At 37.1% G+C, this 27,324-nt stretch overlaps 6 protein-coding genes across 6 annotated transcripts; 5 read left to right on the top strand and 1 right to left on the bottom strand.

Annotated features, from left to right (window-relative positions):
- Nucleotides 1–211: 211 nt before the first annotated feature.
- LOC145895865 (uncharacterized) lies at nucleotides 212–2,993 on the top strand. Its single transcript, XM_082984646.1, has 5 exons — nucleotides 212–463; nucleotides 1,108–1,252; nucleotides 1,485–1,506; nucleotides 2,063–2,156; nucleotides 2,709–2,993. The coding sequence occupies exons 1-5, from the start codon at nucleotides 212–214 to the stop codon at nucleotides 2,991–2,993; spliced, it is 798 nt and encodes a 265-aa protein (XP_082840772.1).
- Nucleotides 2,994–4,104: 1,111 nt separating this feature from the next.
- LOC145894908 (uncharacterized) lies at nucleotides 4,105–7,115 on the top strand. Its single transcript, XM_082983578.1, has 4 exons — nucleotides 4,105–4,356; nucleotides 5,146–5,290; nucleotides 6,082–6,200; nucleotides 6,767–7,115. The coding sequence occupies exons 1-4, from the start codon at nucleotides 4,105–4,107 to the stop codon at nucleotides 7,049–7,051; spliced, it is 801 nt and encodes a 266-aa protein (XP_082839704.1). The 3' UTR covers nucleotides 7,052–7,115.
- A 2,202-nt stretch (nucleotides 7,116–9,317) lies between these two features.
- On the top strand, nucleotides 9,318–11,251 carry LOC145895864 (uncharacterized). Its single transcript, XM_082984645.1, has 4 exons — nucleotides 9,318–9,569; nucleotides 9,969–10,113; nucleotides 10,569–10,690; nucleotides 10,970–11,251. Exons 1-4 carry the CDS (start codon nucleotides 9,318–9,320, stop codon nucleotides 11,249–11,251), a joined length of 801 nt encoding a protein of 266 aa, XP_082840771.1.
- A 1,111-nt stretch (nucleotides 11,252–12,362) lies between these two features.
- On the top strand, nucleotides 12,363–14,474 carry LOC145895863 (uncharacterized). Its single transcript, XM_082984644.1, has 4 exons — nucleotides 12,363–12,614; nucleotides 13,010–13,154; nucleotides 13,787–13,908; nucleotides 14,193–14,474. The coding sequence occupies exons 1-4, from the start codon at nucleotides 12,363–12,365 to the stop codon at nucleotides 14,472–14,474; spliced, it is 801 nt and encodes a 266-aa protein (XP_082840770.1).
- Nucleotides 14,475–15,727: 1,253 nt separating this feature from the next.
- Nucleotides 15,728–18,040, top strand: LOC145894223 (sphingolipid delta(4)-desaturase DES1-like). Its single transcript, XM_082982734.1, has 3 exons — nucleotides 15,728–15,930; nucleotides 16,111–16,853; nucleotides 17,151–18,040. Exons 1-3 carry the CDS (start codon nucleotides 15,795–15,797, stop codon nucleotides 17,439–17,441), a joined length of 1,170 nt encoding a protein of 389 aa, XP_082838860.1. The 5' UTR covers nucleotides 15,728–15,794; the 3' UTR covers nucleotides 17,442–18,040.
- Nucleotides 18,041–18,902: 862 nt separating this feature from the next.
- Nucleotides 18,903–27,095, bottom strand: LOC145894095 (nuclear valosin-containing protein-like). Its single transcript, XM_082982550.1, has 18 exons — nucleotides 26,970–27,095; nucleotides 26,631–26,695; nucleotides 26,428–26,480; nucleotides 25,758–25,897; nucleotides 25,361–25,475; nucleotides 24,724–25,134; nucleotides 24,264–24,539; nucleotides 23,570–23,747; nucleotides 23,209–23,337; nucleotides 22,959–23,053; nucleotides 22,603–22,832; nucleotides 22,018–22,192; nucleotides 21,637–21,749; nucleotides 21,096–21,220; nucleotides 20,497–20,578; nucleotides 20,363–20,441; nucleotides 19,348–19,523; nucleotides 18,903–19,037 (listed from the first exon to the last, which is right to left on the bottom strand). The coding sequence occupies exons 1-18, from the start codon at nucleotides 27,018–27,020 to the stop codon at nucleotides 18,990–18,992; spliced, it is 2,541 nt and encodes an 846-aa protein (XP_082838676.1). The 5' UTR covers nucleotides 27,021–27,095; the 3' UTR covers nucleotides 18,903–18,989.
- Nucleotides 27,096–27,324: the final 229 nt, after the last annotated feature.

The following is a 27,324-nucleotide window of genomic DNA, read 5'->3' as shown; positions in this document are numbered from 1 at the left end:
TCCTTTTTATGATAAAGATCGGCTAATTTTGGCCTCAAGCAATATTTGTCGCATAAACATGGCGCGGTTTTGCGGTCAACATTCCTACCGCCAATGTTTAACTACTAGTCAGTTTGGGGTCTGGCAAAGCTCGGTCACTGTGGTGAAGAGGTGAATATATTGCAGAGGATATAATTGCAGAGCACAAATTTTCGCTGCAGGAACTTTAAAAATGAAGATCATAGTTGCGGGTCTTCCAAAAACTGGCACAAAATCAATGACTGCAGCCCTCAACCTGCTTGGGTATGAGGTTTACGACTGGATGGAAAATTTCTGGTATTTTGGTGATGACTGGATGAGGCAACTTGATGAAGGATTTAAAGTGGAAGATATGAGACGAATGTATGAGAATGTTGATGCTGTTGTTGACAATCCGTGTTGTTTTTACTGGGAGGAAATTTTTGACGCCTTCCCGGATACAAAGGTATGTTAAAATTGTATTATTTGTTTGCATTTTCAAAAGTACAACATAATGATGTATACAAAGGAGATCCAAGATTAGCTTGGAGACGATACCAGTCTGTGGCTGACTCAAGGATTTGCGGGTAGTTGAACTTTACTCGATGAGTCGGGTTGTCGAGCACGTGTTTGCGCACTTCCGACCTAAATAAATAAAACATGACAATGTTTTCAGCACTGAGGGCCTGTCTCTTTATTCTTATATTACGTTTAGTTCCTTAAAATTTCAAAGCAATTTATACTGTTATAAATACAAATTTGTTATTTCATAAAAAACGCAACCCCTCTGTAAAGCTAGGTCAAAGTGTAAAGGCACTTTCGGAAGGCTTTGGTTATTATTCGGTTTGCCGATAATGTTTGGAAATGAATTTCTCACTTTAGCAGAATATAATGTTTGGTATATGTGCAAAAAGATGCAGATCTGCAGACAGGTTGTACACACTTTCGTTTGTGGTACCTTTCAGTCAACTGCGATACGTACGGTACCCTATATTGAGTACCAAACAACAGAGACCAACCACTGTGGAGTGCACTATGGCCAAACAACTGCTTGGTGTCGATAGTGCACTATCATGTTCACCACTCAAACGACCTCTTTTCTCCTGACAGGTTATTTTAACACATCGAGACGAGGAAGTCTGGTGTCGCAGTCTTCGTAAACAAGTGGCGAATGTGAACAACGACCCCGGTTTGCGGCTACTAATGTATATCACTTACAGTGGCAGAAAGTTAGGCTCCTTTCTTCGAAAAATAGGTAAAGTAAATTTCAAACTTTCGGGGTAACTTAAAAATACGTGGAACCACTTAAGATTCATGAGTTTTGTGATGTCACTGAACAAAGTCCCAAACCCAGCCGAAATACTTTATTTGGGCAAAAGTTGATGTTTAACAAACATATACCTTAAAATGTAAAATAATGTATTTTACCTTTTTAAAACCCCAATAAAGTTGTTGTTTACTGTTTTTTGTCAACGTTTTATTGTCAGTTAAGCTGTACACCAACATAGGGTTTAAATATTTGAATTCTGCAGATTTCAAATCATTGCGGCCAACATTCGACCGAATCCGAAATGAATTCGCAAACATTTCATGGCGTCATAACTTTTCATACTGGTCGTAAAAATCGCACGTTTCGTTTACATTTGTGCCATAGCGCGACATTTTGTTCTAATGTTTTTTTCGTGTGACAAATTCGTCAGTGTTTGCTGCGCATAATCTTCATTTTCGTGCATAAATCCTAATGACAATGAACGATTCCAAGCACCGTTGTTTAAATTACAGTAAAATATTGAATGTAGAATTCGCGGTCAATATTCGAATTTGGTGTTTACATCAGGATTCAGTCGACCAGATTCGAACTGGCGTATTCCAAAATAAGCTGAGGGATGGATATCATTCCCGTAAGCTAACTTTATTTGCTTCACATTAAAAGTCTTAAAGGAAATTTATCATACAAATGTTGTTACGGCGTCTAAGCATTCACATTTTCACGTTATTTTTTATGTTGCCTCTCCAATCCAATTATTTATAACTCAGGAATCGGTCGTCACGATGTTTCTAGTAGTCATGCTGGTATGGGTTTGTTTAGTTCACTGAAATTACAACACGATGAAGCTATCATTAAGATGTACAGAAGGCACAACCGGGAAGTACAACATGTAAGAATTAATATTGGTACAGAATTGTTTGTACATGAATCAAATTCAAGCACATTATTGCTTAAAAACAAGCAGGCCCCTGTTACAACAAACATGATATTTTGTATGCAAACACTTTTGTTCTTCAAACAATATTATGATGAAACTTAGAAAAGACAATCAATCATCTTTGTAATATGTTGGATACACATTTGTGTGGATTTATGATCAGGTTACACATGTATTATTGCACAATAGTAAACTTTGTATCATTTAGAAACGTAGAGATCGATTGGTAGATGTGGTAGACTAACAAAATCGGGATCAAACCACCATTAACTGACAAGTGCTCGAAATTGTTTTAATAGACATGAGCTAGTTACTGACTAGCGCTTAGCTAAGGAATTTTCTCTGCGAAGAAAAGTACAAAGAAATTAAAACACATTCAAAACAAAGGCAAATTCCTCAGGGTGAATACGTTGTTTAAAAGAAATAATCAGACTATCAACTCGAAACTATGGAAAACAAGAAGTACGTTTTTTGTTGTCAAATAATTAATTTCAATATGTTTAGGTCGTCCCGAAGAATCAGCTTCTTGTTTACCAAGTGAAAGACGGTTGGCGGCCGCTGTGCAACTTTCTGGACATTCCAATACCCGATATTCCGTTTCCGCACAAAAACCAGAGAGGGGAGATGTTGGAGTTGATGCGAAAAGAGAATCCAGTGATGCAACGACTTGAAAAAGAATTCAAAATCTCTCTCGCGTGTCTACTTGCTGTGTTTGGGTTCGGAATTTACAAAGCTGCGCGTTATGTCCCTTGGAGTTATTTGACAAAATGGTTTTCCTATAGAAATTAACGGTTATTACCCAACGAAATAGATATAAGCAACACAGTCAATAATGAACAAGTAAGATGCAGTCATGGTCAAATTTTTTTGTTGATAATGCAATGTGCACAATTCTTTGAGGCAATCCTCTCTTGTCAGGCGATAGCATGTAACACTTCTGGAATGGCGATAGCATGTAACACTTCTGCAAAAAATGTGTAATTCTTTTGCGTTAATTATCAAAATACGAGGATTAAAATGCATACAAAAGTGTATATCTGACTTTCCATTGCTCATGCTGTATAAAGGTTATACACGCAAGAATTTGCGGGTAGTCGAACTTTACACGATGAGTCGGGTTGTCGAGCACGTGTTTGCGCACTTCCGACTTAAATAAATAAAACATGTCAATGTTTTCAGCACCATGGGCCAGTCTCTTTATTCTTATATTATGTTTAGTTCTTTAAAATTTCAAAGCAAAGTGTATTGTTACATATACAAATTCGTTATATCTAGAAATCGTAAAGCTAGGTGAAAGTGAAAAGTCATTTTCGGAAGCTTTTGGTTATATTTCGGTTTGCCGATAATGTTTGGAAATGAATTTCTCATTTTAGCAGAATGTAATGTTTTATCTGTGTGCAAACACGAGGCATGGCAGCCCGCTTTGCTGCAATACCTTAGCTGTAGTGAGAGGTCACAAAAATTTTGATTATTTTCGACGGCTTATTGAGTGATGCTTGAAAGAATTTTAAATTATGGTTCGTGTATGCGTCTTTTTATGTTGCGATCCTGCTAAAGACAACCAGTGTACAAATACTCACTGCATTTGGATGGTGATCGGCATGTGGTGATGGGAGATTGTAAATTATTATGATACGTTTTGGTCAAACTACAGGAATTGAAAATGAAATTACAGACACTGAACGAAAATCCTTTTTATGATAAAGATCGGCTAATTTTGGCCTCAAGCAATATTTGTCGCATAAACATGGCGCGGTTTTGCGGTCAACATTCCTACCGCTAATGTTTAACGAAGAGTCAGTTTGTGGTCTGGTAAAGCTCGGTCACTGTGGTGAAGTGGTGAATATATTGCAGAGGATATAATTGCAGAGCACGAATTTACGCTGCCGGAACTTTTAAAATGAAGATCATAGTTGCGGGTCTTCCAAAAACTGGCACAAAATCAATGACTGCAGCCCTCAACCTGCTTGGGTATGAGGTTTACGACTGGATGGAAAATTTCTGGTACTTTGGTGATGACTGGATGAGGCAACTTGATGAAGGATTTAAAGTGGAAGATATGAGACGAATGTATGAGAATGTTGATGCTGTTGTTGACAATCCGTGTTGTTTTTACTGGGAGGAAATTTTTGACGCCTTCCCGGATACAAAGGTATGTCAAAATTGTATTATTTGTTTGCATTTTCAAAACATAATGATGTATACAAAGGAGGTCCAAGATTAGCTTTACCTCTAAATATGTTTGATGTAGTTGCAGTGAAAAAGAAAGCTATATAGTTTTGCTCGCCTCCCATAAACATTAAACAGAAATAGTGAGGCAGAGTCTACCCACATTAGTTGTGGCTGTTGGTGTTGTATGTACGGTGATTCCATTAGCTGGAGACGATACCAGTCTGTGGCTGACTCAAGGATTTGGGGGTAGTTGAACTTTACTCGATGAGTCGGGTTGTCGAGCACGTGTTTGCGCACTTCCGACCTAAATAAATAAAACATGACAATGTTTTCAGCACTGAGGGCCTGTCTCTTTATTCTTATATTACGTTTAGTTCCTTAAAATTTCAAAGCAATTTATACTGTTATAAATACAAATTTGTTATTTCATAAAAAACGCAACCCCTCTGTAAAGCTAGGTCAAAGTGTAAAGGCACTTTCGGAAGGCTTTGGTTATTATTCGGTTTGCCGATAATATTTGGAAATGAATTTCTCACTTTAGCAGAATATAATGTTTGGTATATGTGCAAAAAGATGCAGATCTGCAGACAGGTTGTACACACTTTCGTTTGTGGTACCTTTCAGTCAACTGCGATACGTACGGTACCCTATATTCAGTACCAAACAACAGAGACCAACCACTGTGGAGTGCACTATGGCCAAACAACTGCTTGGTGTCGATAGTGCACTATCATGTTCACCACTCAAACGACCTCTTTTCTCCTGACAGGTTATTCTAACACATCGGGACGAGGAAGTCTGGTGTCGCAGTCTTCGAAAACAAGTGGCGAATGTGAACAACGACCTCGGTTTGCGGCTACTAATGTATATCACTTACAGTGGCAGAAAGTTAGGCTCCTTTCTTCGAAAAATAGGTAAATTGCAAACTTTCGGGGTAACTTAAAAATACGTGGAACCACTTAAGATTCATGAGTTTTGTGATGTCACTGAACAAAGTCCCAAACCCAGCCGAAATACTTTATTTGGGCAAAAGTTTATGTTTAAGGTCCGCGCAGCAAACATATACCTTAAAATATAAAATAATGTATTTTACCTTCTTAAAACCCCAATAAAGTTGTTGTTTACTGTTTTTTGTCAACGTTTTATTGTCAGTTAAGCTGTACACCAACATAGGGTTTAAATATTCGAATTCTGCAGATTTCAAATCATTGCGGCCAACATTCGACCGAATCCGAAATGAATTCGCAAACATTTCATGGCGTCATAACTTTTCATACTGGTCGTAAAAATCGCACGTTTCGTTTACATTTGTGCCATAGCGCGACATTTTATTCTAATGTTTTTTTCGTGTGACAAATTCGTCAGTGTTTGCCGCGCATAATCTTTACTTTCATGCATAAAAACCCTAATGACAATGAACGATTCCAAGCACTGCTTGTTTAAATTTCAGTAAAATATTGAATGTAGAATTTGCGGTCAATATTCGAATTTGTTGCTTACTTTAGGATTCAGTCGACCTGATTCGAACTGGCGTATTCCAAAATAAGCTGAGGGATGGATATCATTCCCGTAAGCTAACGTTATTTGCTTCACATTAAAAGTCTTGAAGGAAATTTATCATACAAATGTTGTTACGGCGTCTAAGCATTCACATAATCACGTTATTTTTTATGTTTCCTCTCCAATCCAATTATTTATATTACAGGAATCGGTCGTCACGACGTGTCTAGTAGTCATGGTATGGGTTTGTTTAGTTCACTGAAATTACAACACGACGAAGCTATCATTAAGATGTACAGAAGGCACAATCGGGAAGTACAACATGTAAGCGTTAATATTGGTACAGAATTGTTTGTACATGAATCAAATTCAAGCACATTATTGCTTAAAAACAAGCAAGACCCTTGTCACAACAAACATGACATTTTGTGTGCAAACAATTTTGTTCTTCAAACAATATTATGATGAAATTTAGAAAAGACAATCAATCATCTTTGTATTATGTTGGTACACATTTATATGGATTGATTTTCAAGTTACACATGTATTATTGCAGAATAGTAAACTTTGTATCATTTAGAATCGTAGAGATTGATTGGTAGATGCGGTAGGTTAACAAAGTCAGAGCAGGATCAAACCACCATTAACTGACATTGTGCTCGAACATGTTTTAACAGGCATGAGCTAGTTTCTGACTCGCGCTTAGCTAAGGAATTTTCCTTGCGAGAAATGTACATAGAAATTAAAACACATTCAAATCAAAAGCAAATTATTCAGGGTGGATGCTTTGTTTCAAAGAAATGATCATAGTATCAACTCGAAACTGTGGAAACAAGTAGTACATTTTAAAACGTTTTCTGTTGTCAAATAATTAATTTCAACATGTTTAGGTTGTCCCGAAGAATCAACTTCTTGTTTACCAAGTGAAAGACGGTTGGGGGCCTCTGTGCAATTTTCTGGATATTCCAATACCAGATACTCCGTTTCCGCATAAGAACCAGAGAGGCGAGATGTTTGAGTTAATGCGTAAGGAGAATCCAGTGATGAGACGACTTGAAAAAGAATTGAAAATCTCTCTCGCGTGTCTACTTGCTGTGTTCGGGTTCGGAATTTACAAAGCTGCCCGTTATGTCCCTTGGAGATATTTTACAAAATGGCTTTCTTTCAGAAATTAACGGTTATTACCGAACGAAAAGTTTATAAGTAACACAATTAATCATGAGTAATTGAGATGCAGTCATGGTCAAGTTTTTTTGTTGATAATAAATTGTGTGGAATTCTTTGAGGCAATCCTGCGTTGTCATACGATATCATCAAACACTTCTACAATGTGTACAATTCTTTTGCGTCAATTAGCAAAATACTTTAAAAAGTGTTGTGGTGCCAGGGGTGATATCCCACACAAGATGAATGCTTGAGACCAGGGATTTGAAGAATTTTGTATTCAAAAACATTAATAAGTGATCATCCATGATCCATGACAACAGTTTTGATTTCCTTGCGAATACGTGACAGTTGTTCGCGGTAGAGAGTGCAGAAGTGTTACCTGCATGACAAGGCAGCATCGCCCCACTGCGCAGGCCGTTTATACTCGGCGATCTCATCTCTCATAGGTCGATCATAAGGTGGCATCGTTGCCAAAGCAGCCACCTTAGCTGAAGAGAGTGGTCACAAGAATTTTGATTATTTTTGAAATATTAAAATGCCTCAGCGGTTCGAAATTTCGTATTATCCGTGGATGGAGTTTTGACTGAGTATTTTCTATGATATATTAAACCCACTTTAATTACCGAAAATAGAAATGGAATTACATAATCAGATTACTTTACTTCGTCTTTAGAAACCAATTCCGAGAATAAAGGAAAAATAATTGTCTGAACGTCAATTAATCTAAAAAAAGAAATGCTCCAAACACTGGTTTTCATTTTTAACGTTTTTAGCATATTTTTAAGAGCCGGCCCTAAAAGTTCCGCAATGAATTTTTATGCCCCCCCAAAATCAATCAAATTCATTCTGCTTTTTTTTGAGGATGTAACTAATTTTTACTGTAATAAATTACCCAAACCCTGTATCTTGGAAACGCGTGTCGATAATGTTAGCATGCATTGAGATATACAATAGCGCCAGTTTAAGTTCAACATGAGCTGAGCGAATACCTTTTAAAGTTACTTACTGCAAATAAATGGTTTCATTGGTCAAATCATGCAAAACCTAATCACTGTGCTGTTGCTCTTAAATTGGGCTCGTCACAGCATTACCACCATGGTAAGTACAAATGTGACAACACACTGCTGAACCGTGACGTAAAATATTTTATTTATGTATTGTTTAGCGGCGAACCAAATATGGTTTTGAAAGATTTTTGGCAAGGCCATTTTAAGGATGAAGAATACTATGGTAAGTAAGTCTTTAACTGCTCAGAGTAGACAGCAGAGCATGGTGGTTTAATCATCGTAATAAATTTTTCTTTTTCTGTATTATATTGTGACGAGTGAATTTTTGTCTGTTCCTCACGACAATCGCTTCATATGTTTGCGGAAGGCCCTAAGTTTCTTGACGCAAATTGTTGCGATATTCTGATTGTGTCGCACATCACCAAACTAAAAATAATAGTTCTTACCTACCATGGTATTAACACTTTTCGTGCTAATAAGCAACATTACGACACCATGTTGTTATCGATCTGATTTTCGGAGTTTTTTTTTTTTTTTTTTTTTTTGGGGTGATATCAGGGGTGATATCCCAAACAATATGGTTGCTTGAATCAAAATCAAGAGACCAAGGTTTCGTAGAATTTAAGTCGCTGATCCATGATTAACAACAGTTTTGATTTCCTTGCGATGTCGTGACAGTTGTTTGCGGTAGAGAGTGCAGAAGTGTTACCTGCATGACAAGGCATGCAGCATCGCCCCACTGCGCAGGCCGTTTATACTCGGCGATCTCATCTCTCGTGTTTCGATCATAAGGATGACTGGGATCGCAGCCAAGGCAGCCCGCTTAGCTGTAGAGAGTGGTCACAAGAATTTTAATTATTTATTGCGAATCAGTAAATGATGCTTGATGAAAGTTTAAATTATAGTTCATGTACGAGTCGTTTTATGTTGAGATCCTGCTAAAGACAACCAGAGAAAAAACACCTTATGTGGTGATGTTAGATTGCAAATTATTATAATACATGTTGGTAAAACTACAGAAATTAAAAATCAAATCACTGGAAATGAACGAAAATCCTTTTTATGATGATGATCGACTAATTCTGGCTGTGACAAGGTTTGGTAAGGTAAACATTGGCGCGGGTTTTGCGGTCAACATTCTAACCGTTAATGTTTAACTGATAGTTAGTTTGTGGTCTGGTAAAGCTCGATCACTGTGGTAAGGAAGTGAATATATTGCAGGGGATATAATTGCAGATCACAAATTTACGCTGTGGGAACTTTGAAAATGAAGATCATAGTTGCGGGTCTTCCAAAAACTGGCACAAAATCAATGACTGCAGCCCTCAACCTGCTTGGGTATGAGGTTTACGACTGGATGGAAAATTTCTGGTACTTTGGTGATGACTGGATAAGGCAGCTTGATGAAGGATTTAAAGTAGAAGATATGAGACGAATGTATGAGAATGTTGATGCTGTTGCTGACAATCCGTGTTGTTTTTATTGGGAGGAAATTTTTGATGCCTTCCCGGATGCCAAGGTGCGTTAAAAATGTGTATTTGTTTGCGTTTACAAAAGTTTTATGTATACAGTTACAGGCCAAGATTCGCTTTGTGTCACAACATGTACGGTATTCCATGACTTTGCACAGTCCTTGATAATCTCATAACTTACATAAGCAATACACATTGTGCTCCTATGTTGCCGTATATTGTTAGTTGCTTCGTACCTTCGTTATTGAACTGTTTTGACGTCGGTTTAATTGGCTCCCGAGTTCATATCTTATCCTGGAGATACCGATAATGTACATGAAAACATGTTGCTTTTTTACCGCAAGTCGTGACTTATAAGTTTGGTGCAATTTTTTTGAGCGTTACACTTCTGATTGCCAACTAGGGGAATGTAAAGGTTACTCGGATAACCACTACTACATTGGCAGGTTATTTTAACATATCGGGACGAAGAGGTTTGGTGTCGCAGTCTTCGAAAACAAGTCGATAACCTGCGCAAGGACATCGGCTTTCGGATGTTGAGAGCCTTCACATACAGTGGAAGAAAATTACATAAATACGCTGTAAAAATAGGTAAAGTAAACAGCACAATTTCAGGAAAATTGATGAAACAAAATTCGAAGTAGTGCTTGTTTTTAATTTAACAAGGATTGAAAAAAAAAAAATTTTATTGCATTTCGACAACAATTCAACGTTTATGACAGATATGCCTTAGTTTCACAAAAATCATATACTAATGACTCTGTCGAAAAGCCGCGAAAAATCAATGACACAATACCAGTACCAGCACTGATTATGATCACAGTTAGTGTTAGAAATATTTGCCCTGTCCATGCTCCAGTAGACTAAAAGTTTGACTTTCAAATTTAGAAATTTACAACTATATTCATAAACCTTTTTGGTGTATGGGGTTTCTGTTTTTGTGGATGATGAAAAAATTTTCATGACATGTCATTGATGCAACAATGCAAGAATTAAATACCACTGCCTGCATGTCGCCTTAAAGATCCATTCACTTTCAAATACAGGACTCGGTCGGACTGATGTTCTTAGAAGGTCGGCTATGGGAGTGCTATTTGGGTCAATGTCGGTACAAAACGATGAATCGATCATTAAAATGTACAGAAGACACAACCGGGAAGTTCAACATGTACGTGCTGTTATTGCTAACAAAATATATTTTGCAGGAATGCAATTTGCGCACTGATGGCTAATATGCTTATTCCGCATAAAGGATTGATTTGTTCTTTTTTGTACTTTAAAATTAAGATAATCGTTTTCTATTTGATTTTCCTCTTACATACATTTCTAAACTTTTGAGATAAAATATTAAAAACATACGACAAAATTATGCAAGAATCGTTTTTTTCGTTTTAATTCGCCAAAAATTGCATCTTTTGTTGAGAATTAATCGCAAAACCGTGCTCAGGTTGTCCCGAAAAATCAGCTTCTTGTTTACCAATTGAAAGACGGTTGGGGGCCGTTGTGCAACTTCCTGGACATTCCAATACCAGATATCCCGTTTCCGCATAAGAACCAGAGAGGCGAGGTGTTGGAGTTAATGCGTAAGGAGAATCCAGTGATGAGACGACTTGAAAAAGAATTCAAAATCTCTCTCGCGTGTCTACTTGCTGTGTTCGGGTTCGGAATTTACAAAGCTGCCCGTTATGTCCCGTGGAGTTCGTTAACTGAATGGTTTTTCAGAAATTAACGGTTATTATCGAACGTAAAGTTTATCAGCAACACAATTAATCATGAGTAATTGAGATGCAGTCATGGTCAAGTTTTTTGTTGATAATGCATTGTGTGGAATTCTTTGAGGCAATCCTGTCTTATCATACGATAGCATGAAACACTTCTACAATGTGTACAATTCTTTTGCTTCAATTATCAAAATACGAAGATTAAAATGTATACAAAAGTGTATATTTGACTTACCATTGCTGATCATGCTATAAAGGTTAAGGATATTATGAAAACCAACTCAGTTTTTTCGCATTTGTTTCGCCCTCTTACAACTTATGTGATTAGTTTAATCCATATCCCTGGTGGAAAACGATTGAATGCTAACGAAGCCACTAAGTGTTAGGGTGCCAGGGGTGATATCCCAAACAATATGGTTTCTTAAATCAAAATCAAGAGACCAAGGATTCGTTGAATTTAAGTTGATGATCCATGATTGGCAACAGTTTTGATTTCCTTGGGATTTCGTGACAGTTGTTTGCGGTAGAGAGTACAGAAGTGTTACCTGCATGACAAGGCATCAGCATCGCCCCACTGCGCAGGCCGTTTATTGGCGAACCCAGCTCTTATTTCGATCATAAGGTCACTGGAATTGTTCCCAAGACAGCCACTTTAGCTGTAGAGAGTGGTCACAAGAATTTTGATTATTTTTTTGCGAATCAGTGAATGATGCCTGATGAAAGTTTAAATTATAGCTCGTGTATGCGTCTTTTTATGTTGCGATCCTGCTAATGACAATCAGAGGACAAAAACGTCATTGCATTTGGATGCTGATCGGCATGTAGTGATGTTAGATTGTAAATTATTATAATACATGTTGATAAAACTACAGAAATTGAAAATCAAGTCATTGGAAATGAACGAACATCATTTTTATGATAAAGATCGGTTAATTTTGGCCGTGACAAGGTTTCGTCAATGCAGGTTCTTACGGCGCGGTTTTTGCGGTCAACATTCTAAACGTTAATGTTTAACTATAATTTGCGGTGTGGTAAAGCTCGGTCACTGTGGTGAGGAAGTGAATACATTGCAGGGGATATAATTGCAGAGCACAAATTTACGCTGCAGGAGCTTTAAAAATGAAGATCATAGTTGCGGGTCTTCCAAAAACTGGCACAAAATCAATGACTGCAGCCCTCAACCTGCTTGGGTATGAGGTTTACGACTGGATGGAAAATTTCTGGTATTTTGGTGATGACTGGAAGAGACAACTTGATGAAGGATTTAAAGTGGAAGATATGAGACGAATGTATGAGAATGTTGATGCTGTTGTTGACAATCCGTGTTGTTTTTACTGGGAGGAAATTTTTGACGCCTTCCCGGATACAAAGGTATGTTAAAATTGTGTTATTTGTTTGCATTTTCAAAAGTACCATACGCCAAGATTTGCTTTCTTTCACAACATGTACGGTATTCCATAGCTTTCCACCGTCCTTGATAATCTCATATCTTACATAAGCGATACGCAATTTGCTTTATGTTATCGTGTAGTGTTACATGCTTCGCATCGTCGCTATTGATTCGTTTTGACATCGGTTCAACTAGCTTCTGAGTTCATATCTTATCATAGAGATACCAATCATGTGCATGAAAACAGCTTGCTATTTTACCGCAAGTCGTGACTTGCAAGTTTGGATCCACATTGCTGCAGAATTTTTAAGCCTTATACTTGTGATTACTTACTGGAGGTAAATGTAAACGCCACTCAGAAGACCACTTTTCGCAGGTTATTTTAACATATCGGGACGAAGAGGTTTGGTGTCGCAGTCTTCGAAAACAAGTGGATAACCTGGGCAAGGACATCGGCTTTCGGATGTTGAGAGCCTTCACATACAGTGGAAGAAAATTAAGCAACTACCTTGAAAAAATAGGTAAAGTAAATAGCAAAATTTTAGAAAAATTGATCAAACCAAATAGTAGGGCTTGCTTTTAATTTTTCTCGAAAAAAAATTAATTGTTTTGCATTTCGACAACAATTCAACGTTCATGACAGAATTGCCTAAATTTCACAAATGAAAATCAAAAACTGGTGACTCTACCGAAAGTCCGCAAAAATAAATGATAAAATTTTGAAGCGGAAGTTAAAAGCGCAAGTCTGTTGTTGATCCTGGACGTGATGACAATACTAGCACGGGTTAGAAACGCAGTTAGTGTTTGAAACGTTTCTCACATTCATGCTCACCAACAGACTGAAAGTGTTTATGCGCTTGATGCAATATGTGGACATAACCCTGAGAAAGTCTCGCCGGATGGCAGAGGAAACGTCGGTTTCGAATAAATAACTTCAGAAACTTAAGTGTCAGAAGAACGATTTTGCTTAATTAGTATATGCCTGGTAGCAAAAATAGCAGTATAAAAGCTTTGACTTTCATATTCATAAACCTTTTTGGAAAATGAGGCTTGTGTTTGTGTGGATGATGAACAAATCGTCACGACATCAATGCAAGAATCCAACACTACTGCCTGTATGTCACCTTAAAGATCCATTCATTTTCAAATACAGGGATCGGTCGAACTGATGTTCTTAGGAGGTCGGGAATGGGTGTGCTATTTGGGTCAGTTTCGATACAAAACGATGAATCGATCATTAAAATGTACAGAAGACACAACCGGGAAGTTCAACATGTACGTGCTGTTATTGCTAACAAAATATATTTTGCAGCAATGCTATTTGCGCAGTAATGGATAATATGCTTTTTCCAAAAAAAAGATTGATTTGTTCTTTTTTGTACTTTAAAATTTAATAGACAATCGTTTTTTTATTTCATTTTCCTCTTAAATACATTTCTAAACTTTTGAGATGAAATATTAAAAATATGAGACAAAATCTTGCGAGAATATTTTTTTTCTTTTTTAATTCGCAAAAATGTTATCTTTTTGTTGAGAATTAATCGCAAAACCATGCTCAGGTTGTCCCAAAGAATCAGCTTCTTGTTTACCAAGTGAAAGATGGTTGGGGACCGTTGTGTAACTTTCTGGACATTCCAATACCCGATATTCCGTTTCCGCATAAGAACCAGAGAGGCGAGATGTTGGAGTTAATGCGTAAGGAGAATCCAGTGATGAGACGACTTGAAAAGGAATTGAAAATCTCTCTCGCGTGTCTACTTGCTGTGTTCGGGTTCGGAATTTACAAAGCTGCCCGTTATGTCCCGTGGAGTTCGTTAACTGAATGGTTTTTCAGAAATTAAAAGTTGTCTAAACAGCAATTTTTGTACAAAATTTACTATCGGAAAATTCTAGCTCACCCCATGTAGCCTGGGCTTTTTTTGAGAGGAAAAACCGTGAGAACACCTTTATAATTTACATCTTGTTAGAAAGCGACCCTCAGTTTTAAAGAAAACATCAATTGGTGTTCATCAAGCACATTTTGAGATTCCTTTCTGCTAGATCCGTGTGATTGTACCCTCTTTCATGGGACCTGCATGTAGCGATTCGAATCGAACCTAAAATAGAAAGACGTGACAAAGAAAGCCAGCAGTAGCATCATGGTAGCATGTGAAGCGACTGCACATGAGTGTTGCAGCGTACAATTAGGATTCCCAGTCGCTGCTTTGCTAAAGCTAAAATAGTTTGTTTGCGTGTTCTTGCTGATATAGACTACTGAATTAAAAGCTCCGTGAACAGACTTCTTTATTAATGGAAACACACGATTGCAATTACCAGGTGGCTTAAGTTTAACTAGTTTCAAGCGCGTTTAACACGTGACTGAATTGCAGCGAATTTAACTATTAAAAGAAAGTGCGAACGTTTATAGCGCGATGGCAAGAATAACGACAGGGCCGAGAGAATACGAGCGACTGAGAGAGACTGGACTAGACTGAAGTGGTTGAAGGATTACGAAATGAGCGTTTTATAACAAAGTGTCAGAAAAAATGTGTTGTCCAGCAGGATGCCAGAAAGCCTGTGGGAGCTCCTGCAGGAAAGCTTAACACCGTCTGCAGTCTTCGGTCCGTATGTGTTCCAAATGAATTAAGTAGGGAAACATGCGTGTTGCTACAGTGTGCAATAACTTTACTACCAGTTAACAAAACAATAAAGTTCCATGGTCTCCTTCGCAGTTTTTTCGACTAAAACAGGATTGTTTTACAACAAGACCGTAGCAATCCACATGGTTTTTATTCTGGTTTTAAATAAAAAAATAAGTCACAGCAGTTACGTGATAAATAATGGCGCATCGTGAGCAATTTTTTCCATTGCTTTACTTTCTCTTTCTTTTTCATTTGCCATAACGTTGCAAAAATTACCACTATTTACTTCCAAACATATGCTTTAAAAATATGTCGATCAAATAGAAATGTTAAAAGGAGTGGCCTGTGTTCCGCTTGATTAGTTCGCTTGGTAACGGGTGGGGAAAAAAATAAAAATTGCGTAATAGGTTTTACAAATTTTTAAGTCAAAGTTCGTCACTGGAAGCCGCCGGTGTATTGTTTGGTGGCACTTGCATTAGTTTTTTTGGTCAGGTTCGCTTGCATGTACAAACAAGGCATTTGTTTTAAATTTGTTTTTGGATGTTCTTTCTAATTTATCACAGGGTGAGGGTGAAGTTTTGTGTAATTTTTGAAATGGGGGCAAAGGTTTCAAGAGAAGATTTTCAGTGGACTTACACTGACCAACCTCATGGAGACCGAAGGAAAGCAATGCTAAGTACGTTTTTTATCTAAAATCTGCACAGAAATATTATGCAACATATTCCATGCAATGATGCAAATAACATAATTGCCTTAAAAATAATAATAAATTTGATTTTGTATACAATAATATGTTTGGGTTGCAATGAATATCTTTTATTTTCCTTTGCTTGACATCCATATTAAATGTTTACAGAAAAATATCCTCAGATCAAGCAGCTTTTCACAACGGACAACCATTTTACATATGTTGTGGCCGCCATGGTGGCCATGCAAGTTGTTATGTGCTACTTGTCTAAAGACATGAGCTGGTGGGCGATTATCTTCTGGGCCTACGTCTTCGGTGGATCCATCAACCATTCCTTGACTCTTGCTATCCACGACATATCACATAACACAGCATATGGATATCATCATGCCAAGTGGAACAGATACTTTGGAATGTTTGCCAATCTACCCCTTGGTGTGCCAATGTCGATTGGCTTCAAAAAATACCACATAGACCATCACAGATATTTAGGAGGTGACAATTTAGACGTAGACCTCCCAACAGAGTGGGAGGGTAGATTTTTCGGCAACAGCTTCATGAAGATCATTTGGTTGTTTCTAAACCCACTTTTTTATGTCCTTCGTCCATTGGCTGTCAACCCCAAACCAATTACTACATTGGAAATTCATAACCTTATTATTCAACTGATGTTCGATGGTTGGATTTTACACATGTGGGGCGTAAGACCTTTGGTGTACCTGCTTTCGGGTACTTTACTGTCTCTTGGGCTTCACCCCATATCGGGGCACTTTATTTCTGAGCATTACATGTATACACAAGGTTTCGAAACATACTCCTACTATGGCAGCTTAAACCTTGTAACATTTAATGTTGGATACCATGTTGAGCACCACGACTTTCCTGCTATTCCAAGCTCCAAGTTACCTCTGGTAAGCAGACAAGAAATGTACATATGATATATAAATGCATAAAAAATGCTATGTGCAAAACTATCAAAGAATAGTCCATACTTACGTTGTAATTGAGAATTTGGTTGAGTATATATAGATTTAACTGCATCGTTAAAGTTTATTTTTAAAAATGTTGAAAACATGGAAATCTATTTTGCTTTTTTTTGTGACTGAATTAGATAAAATATGAATATTTTTGACAGATGCCCATCAAGGTATGGAACCTTGTCAGGGAAACTGTTCCCTGTTTAAAATTTGTTTTTCATATTTCTTCAGATGAAGAAAATTGCCCCTGATTTTTACGACGAACTTCCGTTTTACACATCATGGTGCAAGGTGCTGTGGGATTTTGTGTTTGATCCCGCGATTGGCCCTTTTGCACGAATTAGAAGAGAAATTGATCTAAAAGGTGGAAAACAACCATCAAGCAATGGTGAACTAAAAAATGGACACATCTCCAATGGACATGCTGCAAATGGGATTACAAAAAATGGATTTGTAGCAAATGGAGTTGAACACAAAACAAATGGACATATAGGAAATGGTCGTACAATCACCAGAAGCTAAGTGTGGATTTATTGATAACTATACAAAAGTGCATTCTTGTGTAATTCAAATAGTGTATTAATTACATACATTGATGGCATCTGATGACAATTCCGTGCTTTTTTGAACATGCACTAAACTTCTATATATATTTACTGTGTTCATAGATGAATTTGTGTTTATTTTATAAATGGCGGGCTTGAGCCTGGGTAATTGTACGTGCTCGTACATTATTATATGACATTACTTTTTTATTGTTTGATTGCGGAGTTTTTGGAATCCCAGGTTATGAAGCGATCGTGACTTTTAAATTTATAGAAAAAACTTTACTTCATTATTTTCTTGCTTTTTGACCTTTAATTGCAATTGTTACATACTTCATTATGCCCTATTGAATTATGCATTTGACCGTCTTGTTAACTGCATGACAGATGGAGTCTTTGCAAGCAAATTGTAAACTGAACAATAATTATTTGAAAATTGAAACAAGCTGTTTGTGAAATTAGTTGACAACAAATTTTAGAGATTCTTATTTCGTGCTTGAACATTTTCTCATACATCTAACACCATTAATGTGTCTCTGGTGATATGACAATCTAATAAACTGATATAAATCATCACATTTATGCTTTATGGATTGGGTTTAGTCAGAAGTTAAACAATTAGCTTTTGGTCTGTTTTTATTCTAAATGTTTTCAAAATTCATTTACAAATAAACACATCTGGATTTCAGTAAAAAATCAACAGTTTAAACGTGTTGTCATGTGCGGCATATCAATTACAATCGCTGTGTTGCCTGACAATTACAGATAGTCCGGCTCGCAAAGTCATTCAATGGTTAGGAGAAAATCACGTCACGCGATTGTGTACTCACGTCAACGAAACACACGTGACTATCAGCACGTGACCTTCTAATGTGTTTCGAAGCACGGATGAGCTCATAATCCTTCCCCCAAAACGCATTGTGTTTGGCTTGAAATAAATATGTGAAGCATTATACTGATCTGATTGTGATGGTGTTAATTTAACATTGCGATGCGACCGAAGACAAGGCCGTTTTCAACGCCTATTGCAACGTCATTTTTTAATTTTTCAAATGCCTTTTATAATGGCACCAAGACCAAAGCCAGACTGGCAGCGCAATGTGAAACCATTTTGAACTGCACTTTTAAAACGTGACCCAACCATTAGGTATAATGCCGGGCACTGTGGTGAGCAAACACCAGTACTGTAAACAATCCGCCCTACGTTCGTCAGTTTCCATTATTGGCAAATCCACTTTGGTTTTACGCATTAAACAATCTTAATCACATGGGACTGTGTCACCTGAATCACAGTACTGACAACAAACAGCTCAAAAGCCGTTTACTAATCAAACCTGTTGGATCTCGTCGGCAAAGTCCTTCATTTTTATTGAACAAAACTTGAATTTGTCAACGCAAAAGCCTGCCTATATCTCCGACCCATTTTCACCCAGTTACACAAAAACATAAATTAAATTTAAAACTTCGCAATTGAACAGGAACAGTTGTATTGGTCGAATAACGAAAACGAACAATACATCGTTCATCATCTGATATGCAACTTAGGACACAAAGATTCGTATCTTCGTCTGTCCTATGAGGAACATAAATGGTATGCTGTTAAAGTTTCCAAGTGATAAGTCATTTACATAGAGAATATCTTAGATTTTTACCAGCCACAAAAGAACTACTATCAGGTTTTGGAAATACAATCATGTGCATTGCATTGATGAAACAACATTTCTGCGCACTTGTCGTAAAAAAACAACCTAATTTACAGATTTGCTGGAGTAATATCACTTGCAAAACAAGTATATACTGTGCCTTGTTATGAGACATAATAAATTTGTTGGGTATTTATTAAATAAATTATAAACTGTTAAAAAGAGCATGTACACAAATACCTCAACTGATATTGATGGTTGTATTTTATTCAATGCCACGTTAATATTTTCCATCGAAACTTTAAGGTTTTGTGAAGTTGCGTCTTCCTCTGGCATTATTTCGTCCCAACCGTGACATATTGAAGATCTCAGGGCGTTTAACGAAGATTCACGAACTAAGGCAGATATATCAGCTCCTGAAATAAGTAAACAACAAACATGACGTCAGTGGTTGTTTACATAACAAAACAATATAAAAACCGGCCTACTGCATTCGATTCTCATAAGTTCAACCTATTAGCAGTAATAGTCTGGTATGCTATTTTAATTATTAAGGCCCCTAAAACGAGGCTAAACTGGTAAAAACAATCTTTATTTCGGAAGGCCAAAAACCGTACTATTCTATTGACGTCACGAACGTTTTGTTGCGATTTTATAACCTGAATGATTTTATTTTGTGACTTTACATACAATACATGTGCTACCATAGGCGCCTAGTTTTCATTTTTCCAGGCAGGGCGGCTATACTAATACGTCATAATTTGTTACTATGACGTCATCGAGTATCGAAAAACTGTGTTTGAATTTCAATGCATGAGGCGTATTAGCCAAAAGGGCGGCGTTAACGATGAACACACGAGATCGGTCTACGACACAACCAGTAAGTACCTGTTGGCATATCATACTGCGAGAGTGACGTTGCAACAACCGATGTCAGTTACGCAAGCGAAAGTAGGTCAACATATTTTGTGTGCGTCGTGTAAGAAACACATTGTTTTTAGGTCTTTTTGTCTTCGAACGTTACGAATGCGACGAGTTACATGGTGCGGACAGACGCGCGTAATAGCCAATCGTTTTCTTTTTTTAAGAACCTGGGGGGCGCCGCCCCACCCGGACTAGGTGCCTATGTGTGCTACTTTCACCTTCCACAAGGTGGCATTAACCAAACGGAATCACTGTTTTGAAATGTTGTCACACAAATTATAAATAAAATAAAAGCATATATATTGAAAGTCATGGCATGAGTAGTTCCCACCTGTAAAACCACTACACCGTTCGTCACGCGCCACTGCCTCCAGGTCGACGTCATCAGTAAATTGGGGTCGCGTTCCGTTCTAAAAAAAAACGAGTATTTAAAGAATATAAAATGCCCACAAATGTGTTCATTACCTTCGTAATTGTGCGCAGGATTTTCACCAAATCGGTTTTGGTGGGAATCCCGACATACAAGGTCTTGTCCAGTCTTCCTGGTCTGAAATATGAGTTTTATTGTACGTCAAGTCATCCCAAATTATTCTTGTAACGATATTTATATATTTAGATATATTGTACGGTTTCATTGGAAATATATCAAACCATATACTCCACAAAAAATGTTTCAGACAGAAATAATTAAATCGGGTTTGCAATTTTGTTCTAAAACATGGCCATGAACGGCAACTACTTCCCCCAGTGAAAAACGCTGTATATTTTTCCGCAATGTTGGATTTGTGTCAAAACTCCGTCCGATTTTGAGAATATTGCTACTTTTTCTTCACGATGGTTGACCTTTTATTTGGAAAGTGGCCGATTTTTAAGCTTCGTGCCATATAACCAATAATCAGTATTTTTCAAGAAATAAGCAAGCTCGGAGGCGAAAATTAAAAAAAAAACTAATCACCCAAAATAAGCACGGTATGGCAACCTTGGATTTGCAAAGTTAGTCAAGGAAGCATAATGCAATAAGCCTTGTTACCAATTCATAGCCAGACCATAAGTAGACAACATACCTCAGCACAGCTGGGTCGATGATATCTGGTCTGTTTGTGGCAGCAATCACAAAAACTTGCTTCCGCGATTCCAAACCGTCCAACTCGGTCAACATCTGGTTGACGACACGTGCGCTTGCTCCACTCTGGAACAAAACGTTGTGTTTATGAAGCGTTCTTATGAACATAAGAATAAGCGTTCCCGGAAATATGGAAAGATGCACAATTTTTTTTGGAACCAATTGTACAAATGTTCGCTTGTGCAACGTTACTTGTTGTTGTTAAGTTTTGACAAAAATACCAGCTTCATAAGAATGTAACTAAGTTTTACATAGTTGATTTTGACAAAAACTATATTCTTGTACCACAATAGGGAGTTATTGTAATGCAGCTTTTCCGTAGTTCGGTATTTCGCGGAGAAACGGAAAATGTTGCGGAAATGTCCTACCTCGTAAAACTACAACATAATTTTAAACGCCAGCAAATAAATTTACTGTGCTGTTGTACCGACATTATACAGTCCTAACAAAAAAAGTGGATAACACGGTATTTTTGAACACACCTCAGCGGAGGTCCGTCTTGGACAGAGAGAATCCAATTCATCGAAGAAAATCACACAAGGTGAGGAGTTCCGAGCTCGTTCGAAACACTGCCTCACCGCCCGCTCACTCTCACCTTGTACAAATCATGACGTCACTTATACCACATAAATTAATCCTACTCATATTACGTGTTCGCGGGTCGCAGGTTTTAGATTATGATTAGCAATGGATCTATGACATCACGATGACGCAAGTTCTACGTCACTCGAAATTAACACTTTCCAATTGATTTTTTTAGTATAAAACAAGCCTTTGAATAAAAACAATACCTCTATATTATTCAATGCACAATATTTAGAAACATGACAATTTTTATGAGGGTAAACCCTATCTCCACCTACCCACATACATGTTGAGCAGTTCGGGACCTTTCACTGACACGAAGTTAATCCCAGATTGGTTGGCGACGGCTTTGGCCAACATAGTTTTGCCACATCCCGGAGGACCCGCAAGAAGCACACCAGAAGCCCGGGAAAGTCCCAAAGCCGCAAACGCCGCGGGATTTCTGACTGGACCCTGGATATATGAAAAGTTATTTCCATTGTTTGATGTTTACTCGGGCTTCAACACATGTTTTTATCTACCAAGCGCGTAGATTAAATACACACAACATCAAGCAAAAATTAGAATACAGGAAAGCTAAATATACGTTATATTTAATTATCTTGCAAATATTTGAACTAAGCCACAAGAAAGCATATTGAAAACGTTCCAGAATGCTTCAAAACCAATCCACGAATCCAATACGCAATTCCAGGCCAAAACAAATAACCCTGTTGCCTGCCGCCGCCCAAGTTTAAACAATCATGAATTCGAATTAGGTGTTAGTTGCTTGTGACGTCACACAGGGCTACGCTCGCCGCATCACGTACACTGGTTTTGAAACGCTATACGCGCCGTTGGTTGCCTTGACGACCAGTACTCACCAGTATAGCGATGGAAAGCTCTTCCCGAATAGACTCAAGAGCACCCACGTCATCAAACGTGACGTCAGGAACAGTTGCGAAGCCTTCTCTTTTGGCAGAAGGTTGAACGTCGCCAACTGCAAGCTGGAAATCTTGGCACTGGATGTGAAGAGACTGAAGGAGGTCACCGTCGAATGTTAGCTCGGTGCGAAGTAATTCCAGAATGTTCTCCTTGTTGTTGGTTTGTGACGCTACAATTATTAACAATGAACTAAAAGCCGGTAATCATCTTGAGACAAAAATAATTGGATTTGTTTCCAAATTAGAGAATGAAAAAAATTCTTGACCATTTTTGAAATCTAGGTAAAAAAACTGACCTGTGACGTCACCTTTATCTGTGACGTTGAGGATACGGTTGACTGCATGCATTGCTGCCTCACGACACAGAGATAATAAATCGGCCCCCACGTAACTGTCGAATAATATTACAACTGTCTGTTACAAATATTTCAAAGCATGGATTTAGATTAATGTTAGTGCAAATAAATTATCGACATCAATACAAATGGTTTACAACAGAAAATTTAATACACACTTTTTTTGCAACAAAATATTTACATGAGTTACCCTGGAGTAAGTCTTGCAATTAGTTGAAAACTGACATCATCAGCCAATTTGAGATTTTTACACAAAACTTGCAAGATTTGTGTTCTTGCTTTTTCGTCTGGAATTCCAAGGCAAATTTCACGATCAAATCTACAAAAAATAAGAGTAGGTTGCGTTGTGTGAAACTAACTTGTATATTTTCTGTTGAAACAATTACAGATTAGTTCAAATAAATGTTTTGTGTTGCATTAAGACCTCTGCTCCGTCTAAAATAACAGCACAAGTTTGAATATAATTGCAAGTTTGTGTAAAGAACTTTTTAAAATAAATATAAACAAAATTTTCTATTATTCATTTGACAAATAATGAGTTAAATTTCCACCTTCCAGCCCTTCTCAAAGCAGTGTCAAGCATTTCAGGCCTATTGGTTGCCCCGACAACCATAACTTGTTGGGTTCCTCTGTTCAAATCGTCCATGCACGTCAATATTTGGGCCACAATTCGACGTTCCATATCCTTGGATGAATTTTCCCTCCTCTGTGCCACTGCATCGATTTCATCTGGACACAAAACAATTGCGTAAAAAAGTTAAATAAATGAATGTGGTATTGTAAGTTTACAGTAGCGTTTCCCCCTAGTCAGTTTTCTGATGAAAATATAATGGGTTCTATCGACTAATGGCTAGTCTTGGGCAGGGACTTCTGGCAAACAACAGTTATAGCGGTAACTTGTTTGGGGTAAATGTAATTTACACATTTCCGCAAAATGTGCTTTGAAGCAGCTAGGTTCTTAACCTGATATGCTCACTGGATGTGGATGGGTGTTGAATCATAAGGGTTGGTTATATAAATATTTCATACTTCTATCATTGATATTTGAAATATTGTTAGCAGGAATAAAAAGAAGGTGGTATGAAAACTGGTTGGTTATCAATTTAAAGTGTATTATCACAAGGGTTGTCAACAAGAAAACCACTGGTTTAAATAATAAAAACATGTTTTTCAGTCACTTAACACACTGAAAACTTAAACTTCATCCCTAATGAATACATCAAGCAGAAAAACTTTATGCCTCACCCAAGAACAGCACACAGGGTGCATTGTCAGTGGCTGTGTCAAATACCTCTCGGACACGCCTCTCACTTTCACCAGACACGCCCCCAATCAGTTCAGGGCCAGCCAATCGCAACATAGGAAGGTTCAGTTGCCCGGCGACGGCATTACCGAGGAGAGTCTTGCCACAGCCAGGAGGTCCATGAAGCAAAACACCCCGTGGAGGGGAAACACCCAATGTGCTGTAGATCTCTGGGTGGCTCATGTGTAAAAGAAGTCTGGCAAGTTCTTGCAATGAAGCTGTTAGAAAACAAACACATAGTTATCATACAGTAGGTAAAACAGTTTTCAAGATGTTTTTTATAAACTTTTCATATAAGACTAAACTTGTCCAACAAATTTGAATTATGATAAATGTTGTTTTTATGTGAAAAAGAGTCATTCCAATAAAACAAAATCCTTTATGACCTTCATGCATAATTACCCTCATTTCCAGCAAAGTCTGCAAAAGTGACATCAGATTTTTTTAATTCAAATTGCTTTTTTGCCATAAGAGGAATGAAGTCCTCTTCATTTGCTTCATCTGTTCTTCTCTTCTTCACTTTTTTACCTGATTTTAAATCCTTTTTTACCTTTTTCCTTTTAACAGCTTCCGTTTTTTTATTTACTGTCTCATTTTCATTAATATTTTGTTGATTATTTAAATCATTGTCCACATTTGCGCCAGTTTCTTGAAGAGTGTGTGTTCCATTTGTATTTAAATTATTAGCATTGCAGGAATTTGAATCTGCTTCATTAGTTGAGTCTTTAATGTCAACTTGTGAAACTTGATCAAGTCCATCAGTTGCATCAGTTGAAGGTGTGGCTTTCAGCGGTCCTTTGTCAATGAACCAGCCTGCAAAATCAGAACAAATATCAAATGCCTACAAAATGATAATTCACACACTTCATATTTACAAGCAAATTACATGGAATAAACAAGTTATTTGTTATCAGCAGAGACTAAGATTCAAAAACTAAGAGTAATATAAATTAGGTCCAGGAATCCAGGCCTAACAAAATTTAAAATTTGTACTACATGGTTTAAAAAAAGTTAACATATGTTTGTTTAATATTGGCACCTGATGCTGTTGTTTCATCGAATGACAATGGCTGTTTGGATGGTGTAAGCTTCTCGTTAAGCTTTTCCTCCTTAGTATAGATAGAAGCCATTGACTTGTTCATCATATTTGTGTTCTGCAAACACCAAAATATTTGAGTTTTGTGACCAGACTGCTGACCAATAAGTTTACAGGCTTCTCAGCCCAGCCTTGCACCAAGCTGGATCAGCCACTTTTTCCTGACAAGACGGAGCAAAACATGAAAAATCAAGCTCATGGTCAGGTTTGGACGCACAACCAGTGAATGCATGAAAGAATGCTGATTTTTTTAAAGTTTTCTACTTTTAAAATGGTTTTGTGTTTTCACTGTGGTTTATTTGTGAAATAAATAATAACATTTGTAAGAATAAAACTATACTTTGTATTCAACTAAGCGAACGTCTTCATCCGAACATGATGCACTTGAGCTGTTTTGCTTCAATTTCTTCTTTTTCTTTTTTACATTTTCATTCAACACTGCATGAGCAAACTCTTTAGAATTCAGGATATCTTTGTGCACTGGATGGGAAAAAAGTTTTGTCAATTAAATTTTATTTTGCACAAAAAATGTATGATTAATAAATATGCAAAATAAAATTGCATGGGAATCAATAAAACCATGCAGGTTATCAATTCAGGTGCCCATGTTAAGATTGCACAACGTTTTAATCCTTGCACAACATTTAACTCCTTTTTTTAAATCCTCACAAAAAAATTAGCGGCAACACTTTAATATTCCTTGCATTCCCAGAGCAATTAATGTTCGCCAAAAACACCCTCAGCGCAAACTTTCCAATCTGATATTTGTTTATTTATATGTAAAAGAGAAAACCTAACACTATGTTTGGGTGCCAATTCTTTTAATCTAAATAAAAAAGCCAAAGCTAGTATGCTGTTAATCATATTACATAAGGTTTATGATAATGAACCCAGTTAGAGTCCGTCTACTACCTTATGTCATCTACTACATTATGATCAACAGCATACTAGCTTTGGCTTTTTTATTCAGATTAACACTATGTTGTTATCATCTATAACGTAAACATTACCCTGGGCAACCAGCAGTCTGAAAACAGTTCGTTTTCTTCTTCCATAATCAGTTCTGTGGGAATATAAATTTTATTTTCAACAAGTTTTGATATTCAATACAGACACACAATCAACCAATCAAAATCTATCACAACAAGAACGTATAATAACATTAGTAACACTAGTTTATTTAATCTACATGATGAATGTACATATTACATACTTGAAGGTCTTCTGAAGGTCATCTGCCATGATTCTGCTGTCTGCCCCAGGAGATGATTCCAAGTACTAACGTATCACAAAGCAGAAAGTTGGTATATTTGTGCATTAAGGTAGGTTTTAAGTTAGTGTTTTTAATTAAAAGATGAAAACATAAATAACACAAACTTAACCGAAATATCTCAGAATTACAGGACAAGTTAATTTACAAAATAACATGCACATATTTCCAGATTTCGAAGAAATTAAATAGGCTATTGGTTAATTTGTCTATTTATCAATGTTGAAGAGGGTGGACGTGAATATATTAAACTAGAGTATTTTGAAACAAGATAAGACAAACCTTTTTAATTCGTCCGGGTAGTCGACGATCAAAGCTTGGCTGGTAAGGCATTTTTTGATAATAATTTAATAAACCCGACAGTTTTGCAAACAAAATTGTGCTCTGTCAATCAAAATTGTGCAAGCATGGGCTTTGCGTGAAAGTGGATACGAGGTATGAAAATAACGAGAGAGAAAAGCTTCAAAAAAATATTTATTACTTGCAAATTTACTTTACGGGCTCGATAAAGATGTTTATTTTAAATTTAGTGGTTTAAGATAAATACATATTTATTTTGAATGTTAGTTTTACAATAGTACATACATATATATGCGTATACTATACTACTCAGTAATTTACTTATCTCTCATGGGAT

This window comes from Ascidia mentula, chromosome 3 (genome assembly GCF_947561715.1).
Source record: "Ascidia mentula chromosome 3, kaAscMent1.1, whole genome shotgun sequence".
Classification (NCBI taxonomy): Eukaryota; Metazoa; Chordata; class Ascidiacea; order Phlebobranchia; family Ascidiidae; genus Ascidia; species Ascidia mentula.
Note: the sequence above shows the minus strand (reverse complement) of the source record. Positions and strands in the feature narration are given on the sequence as shown.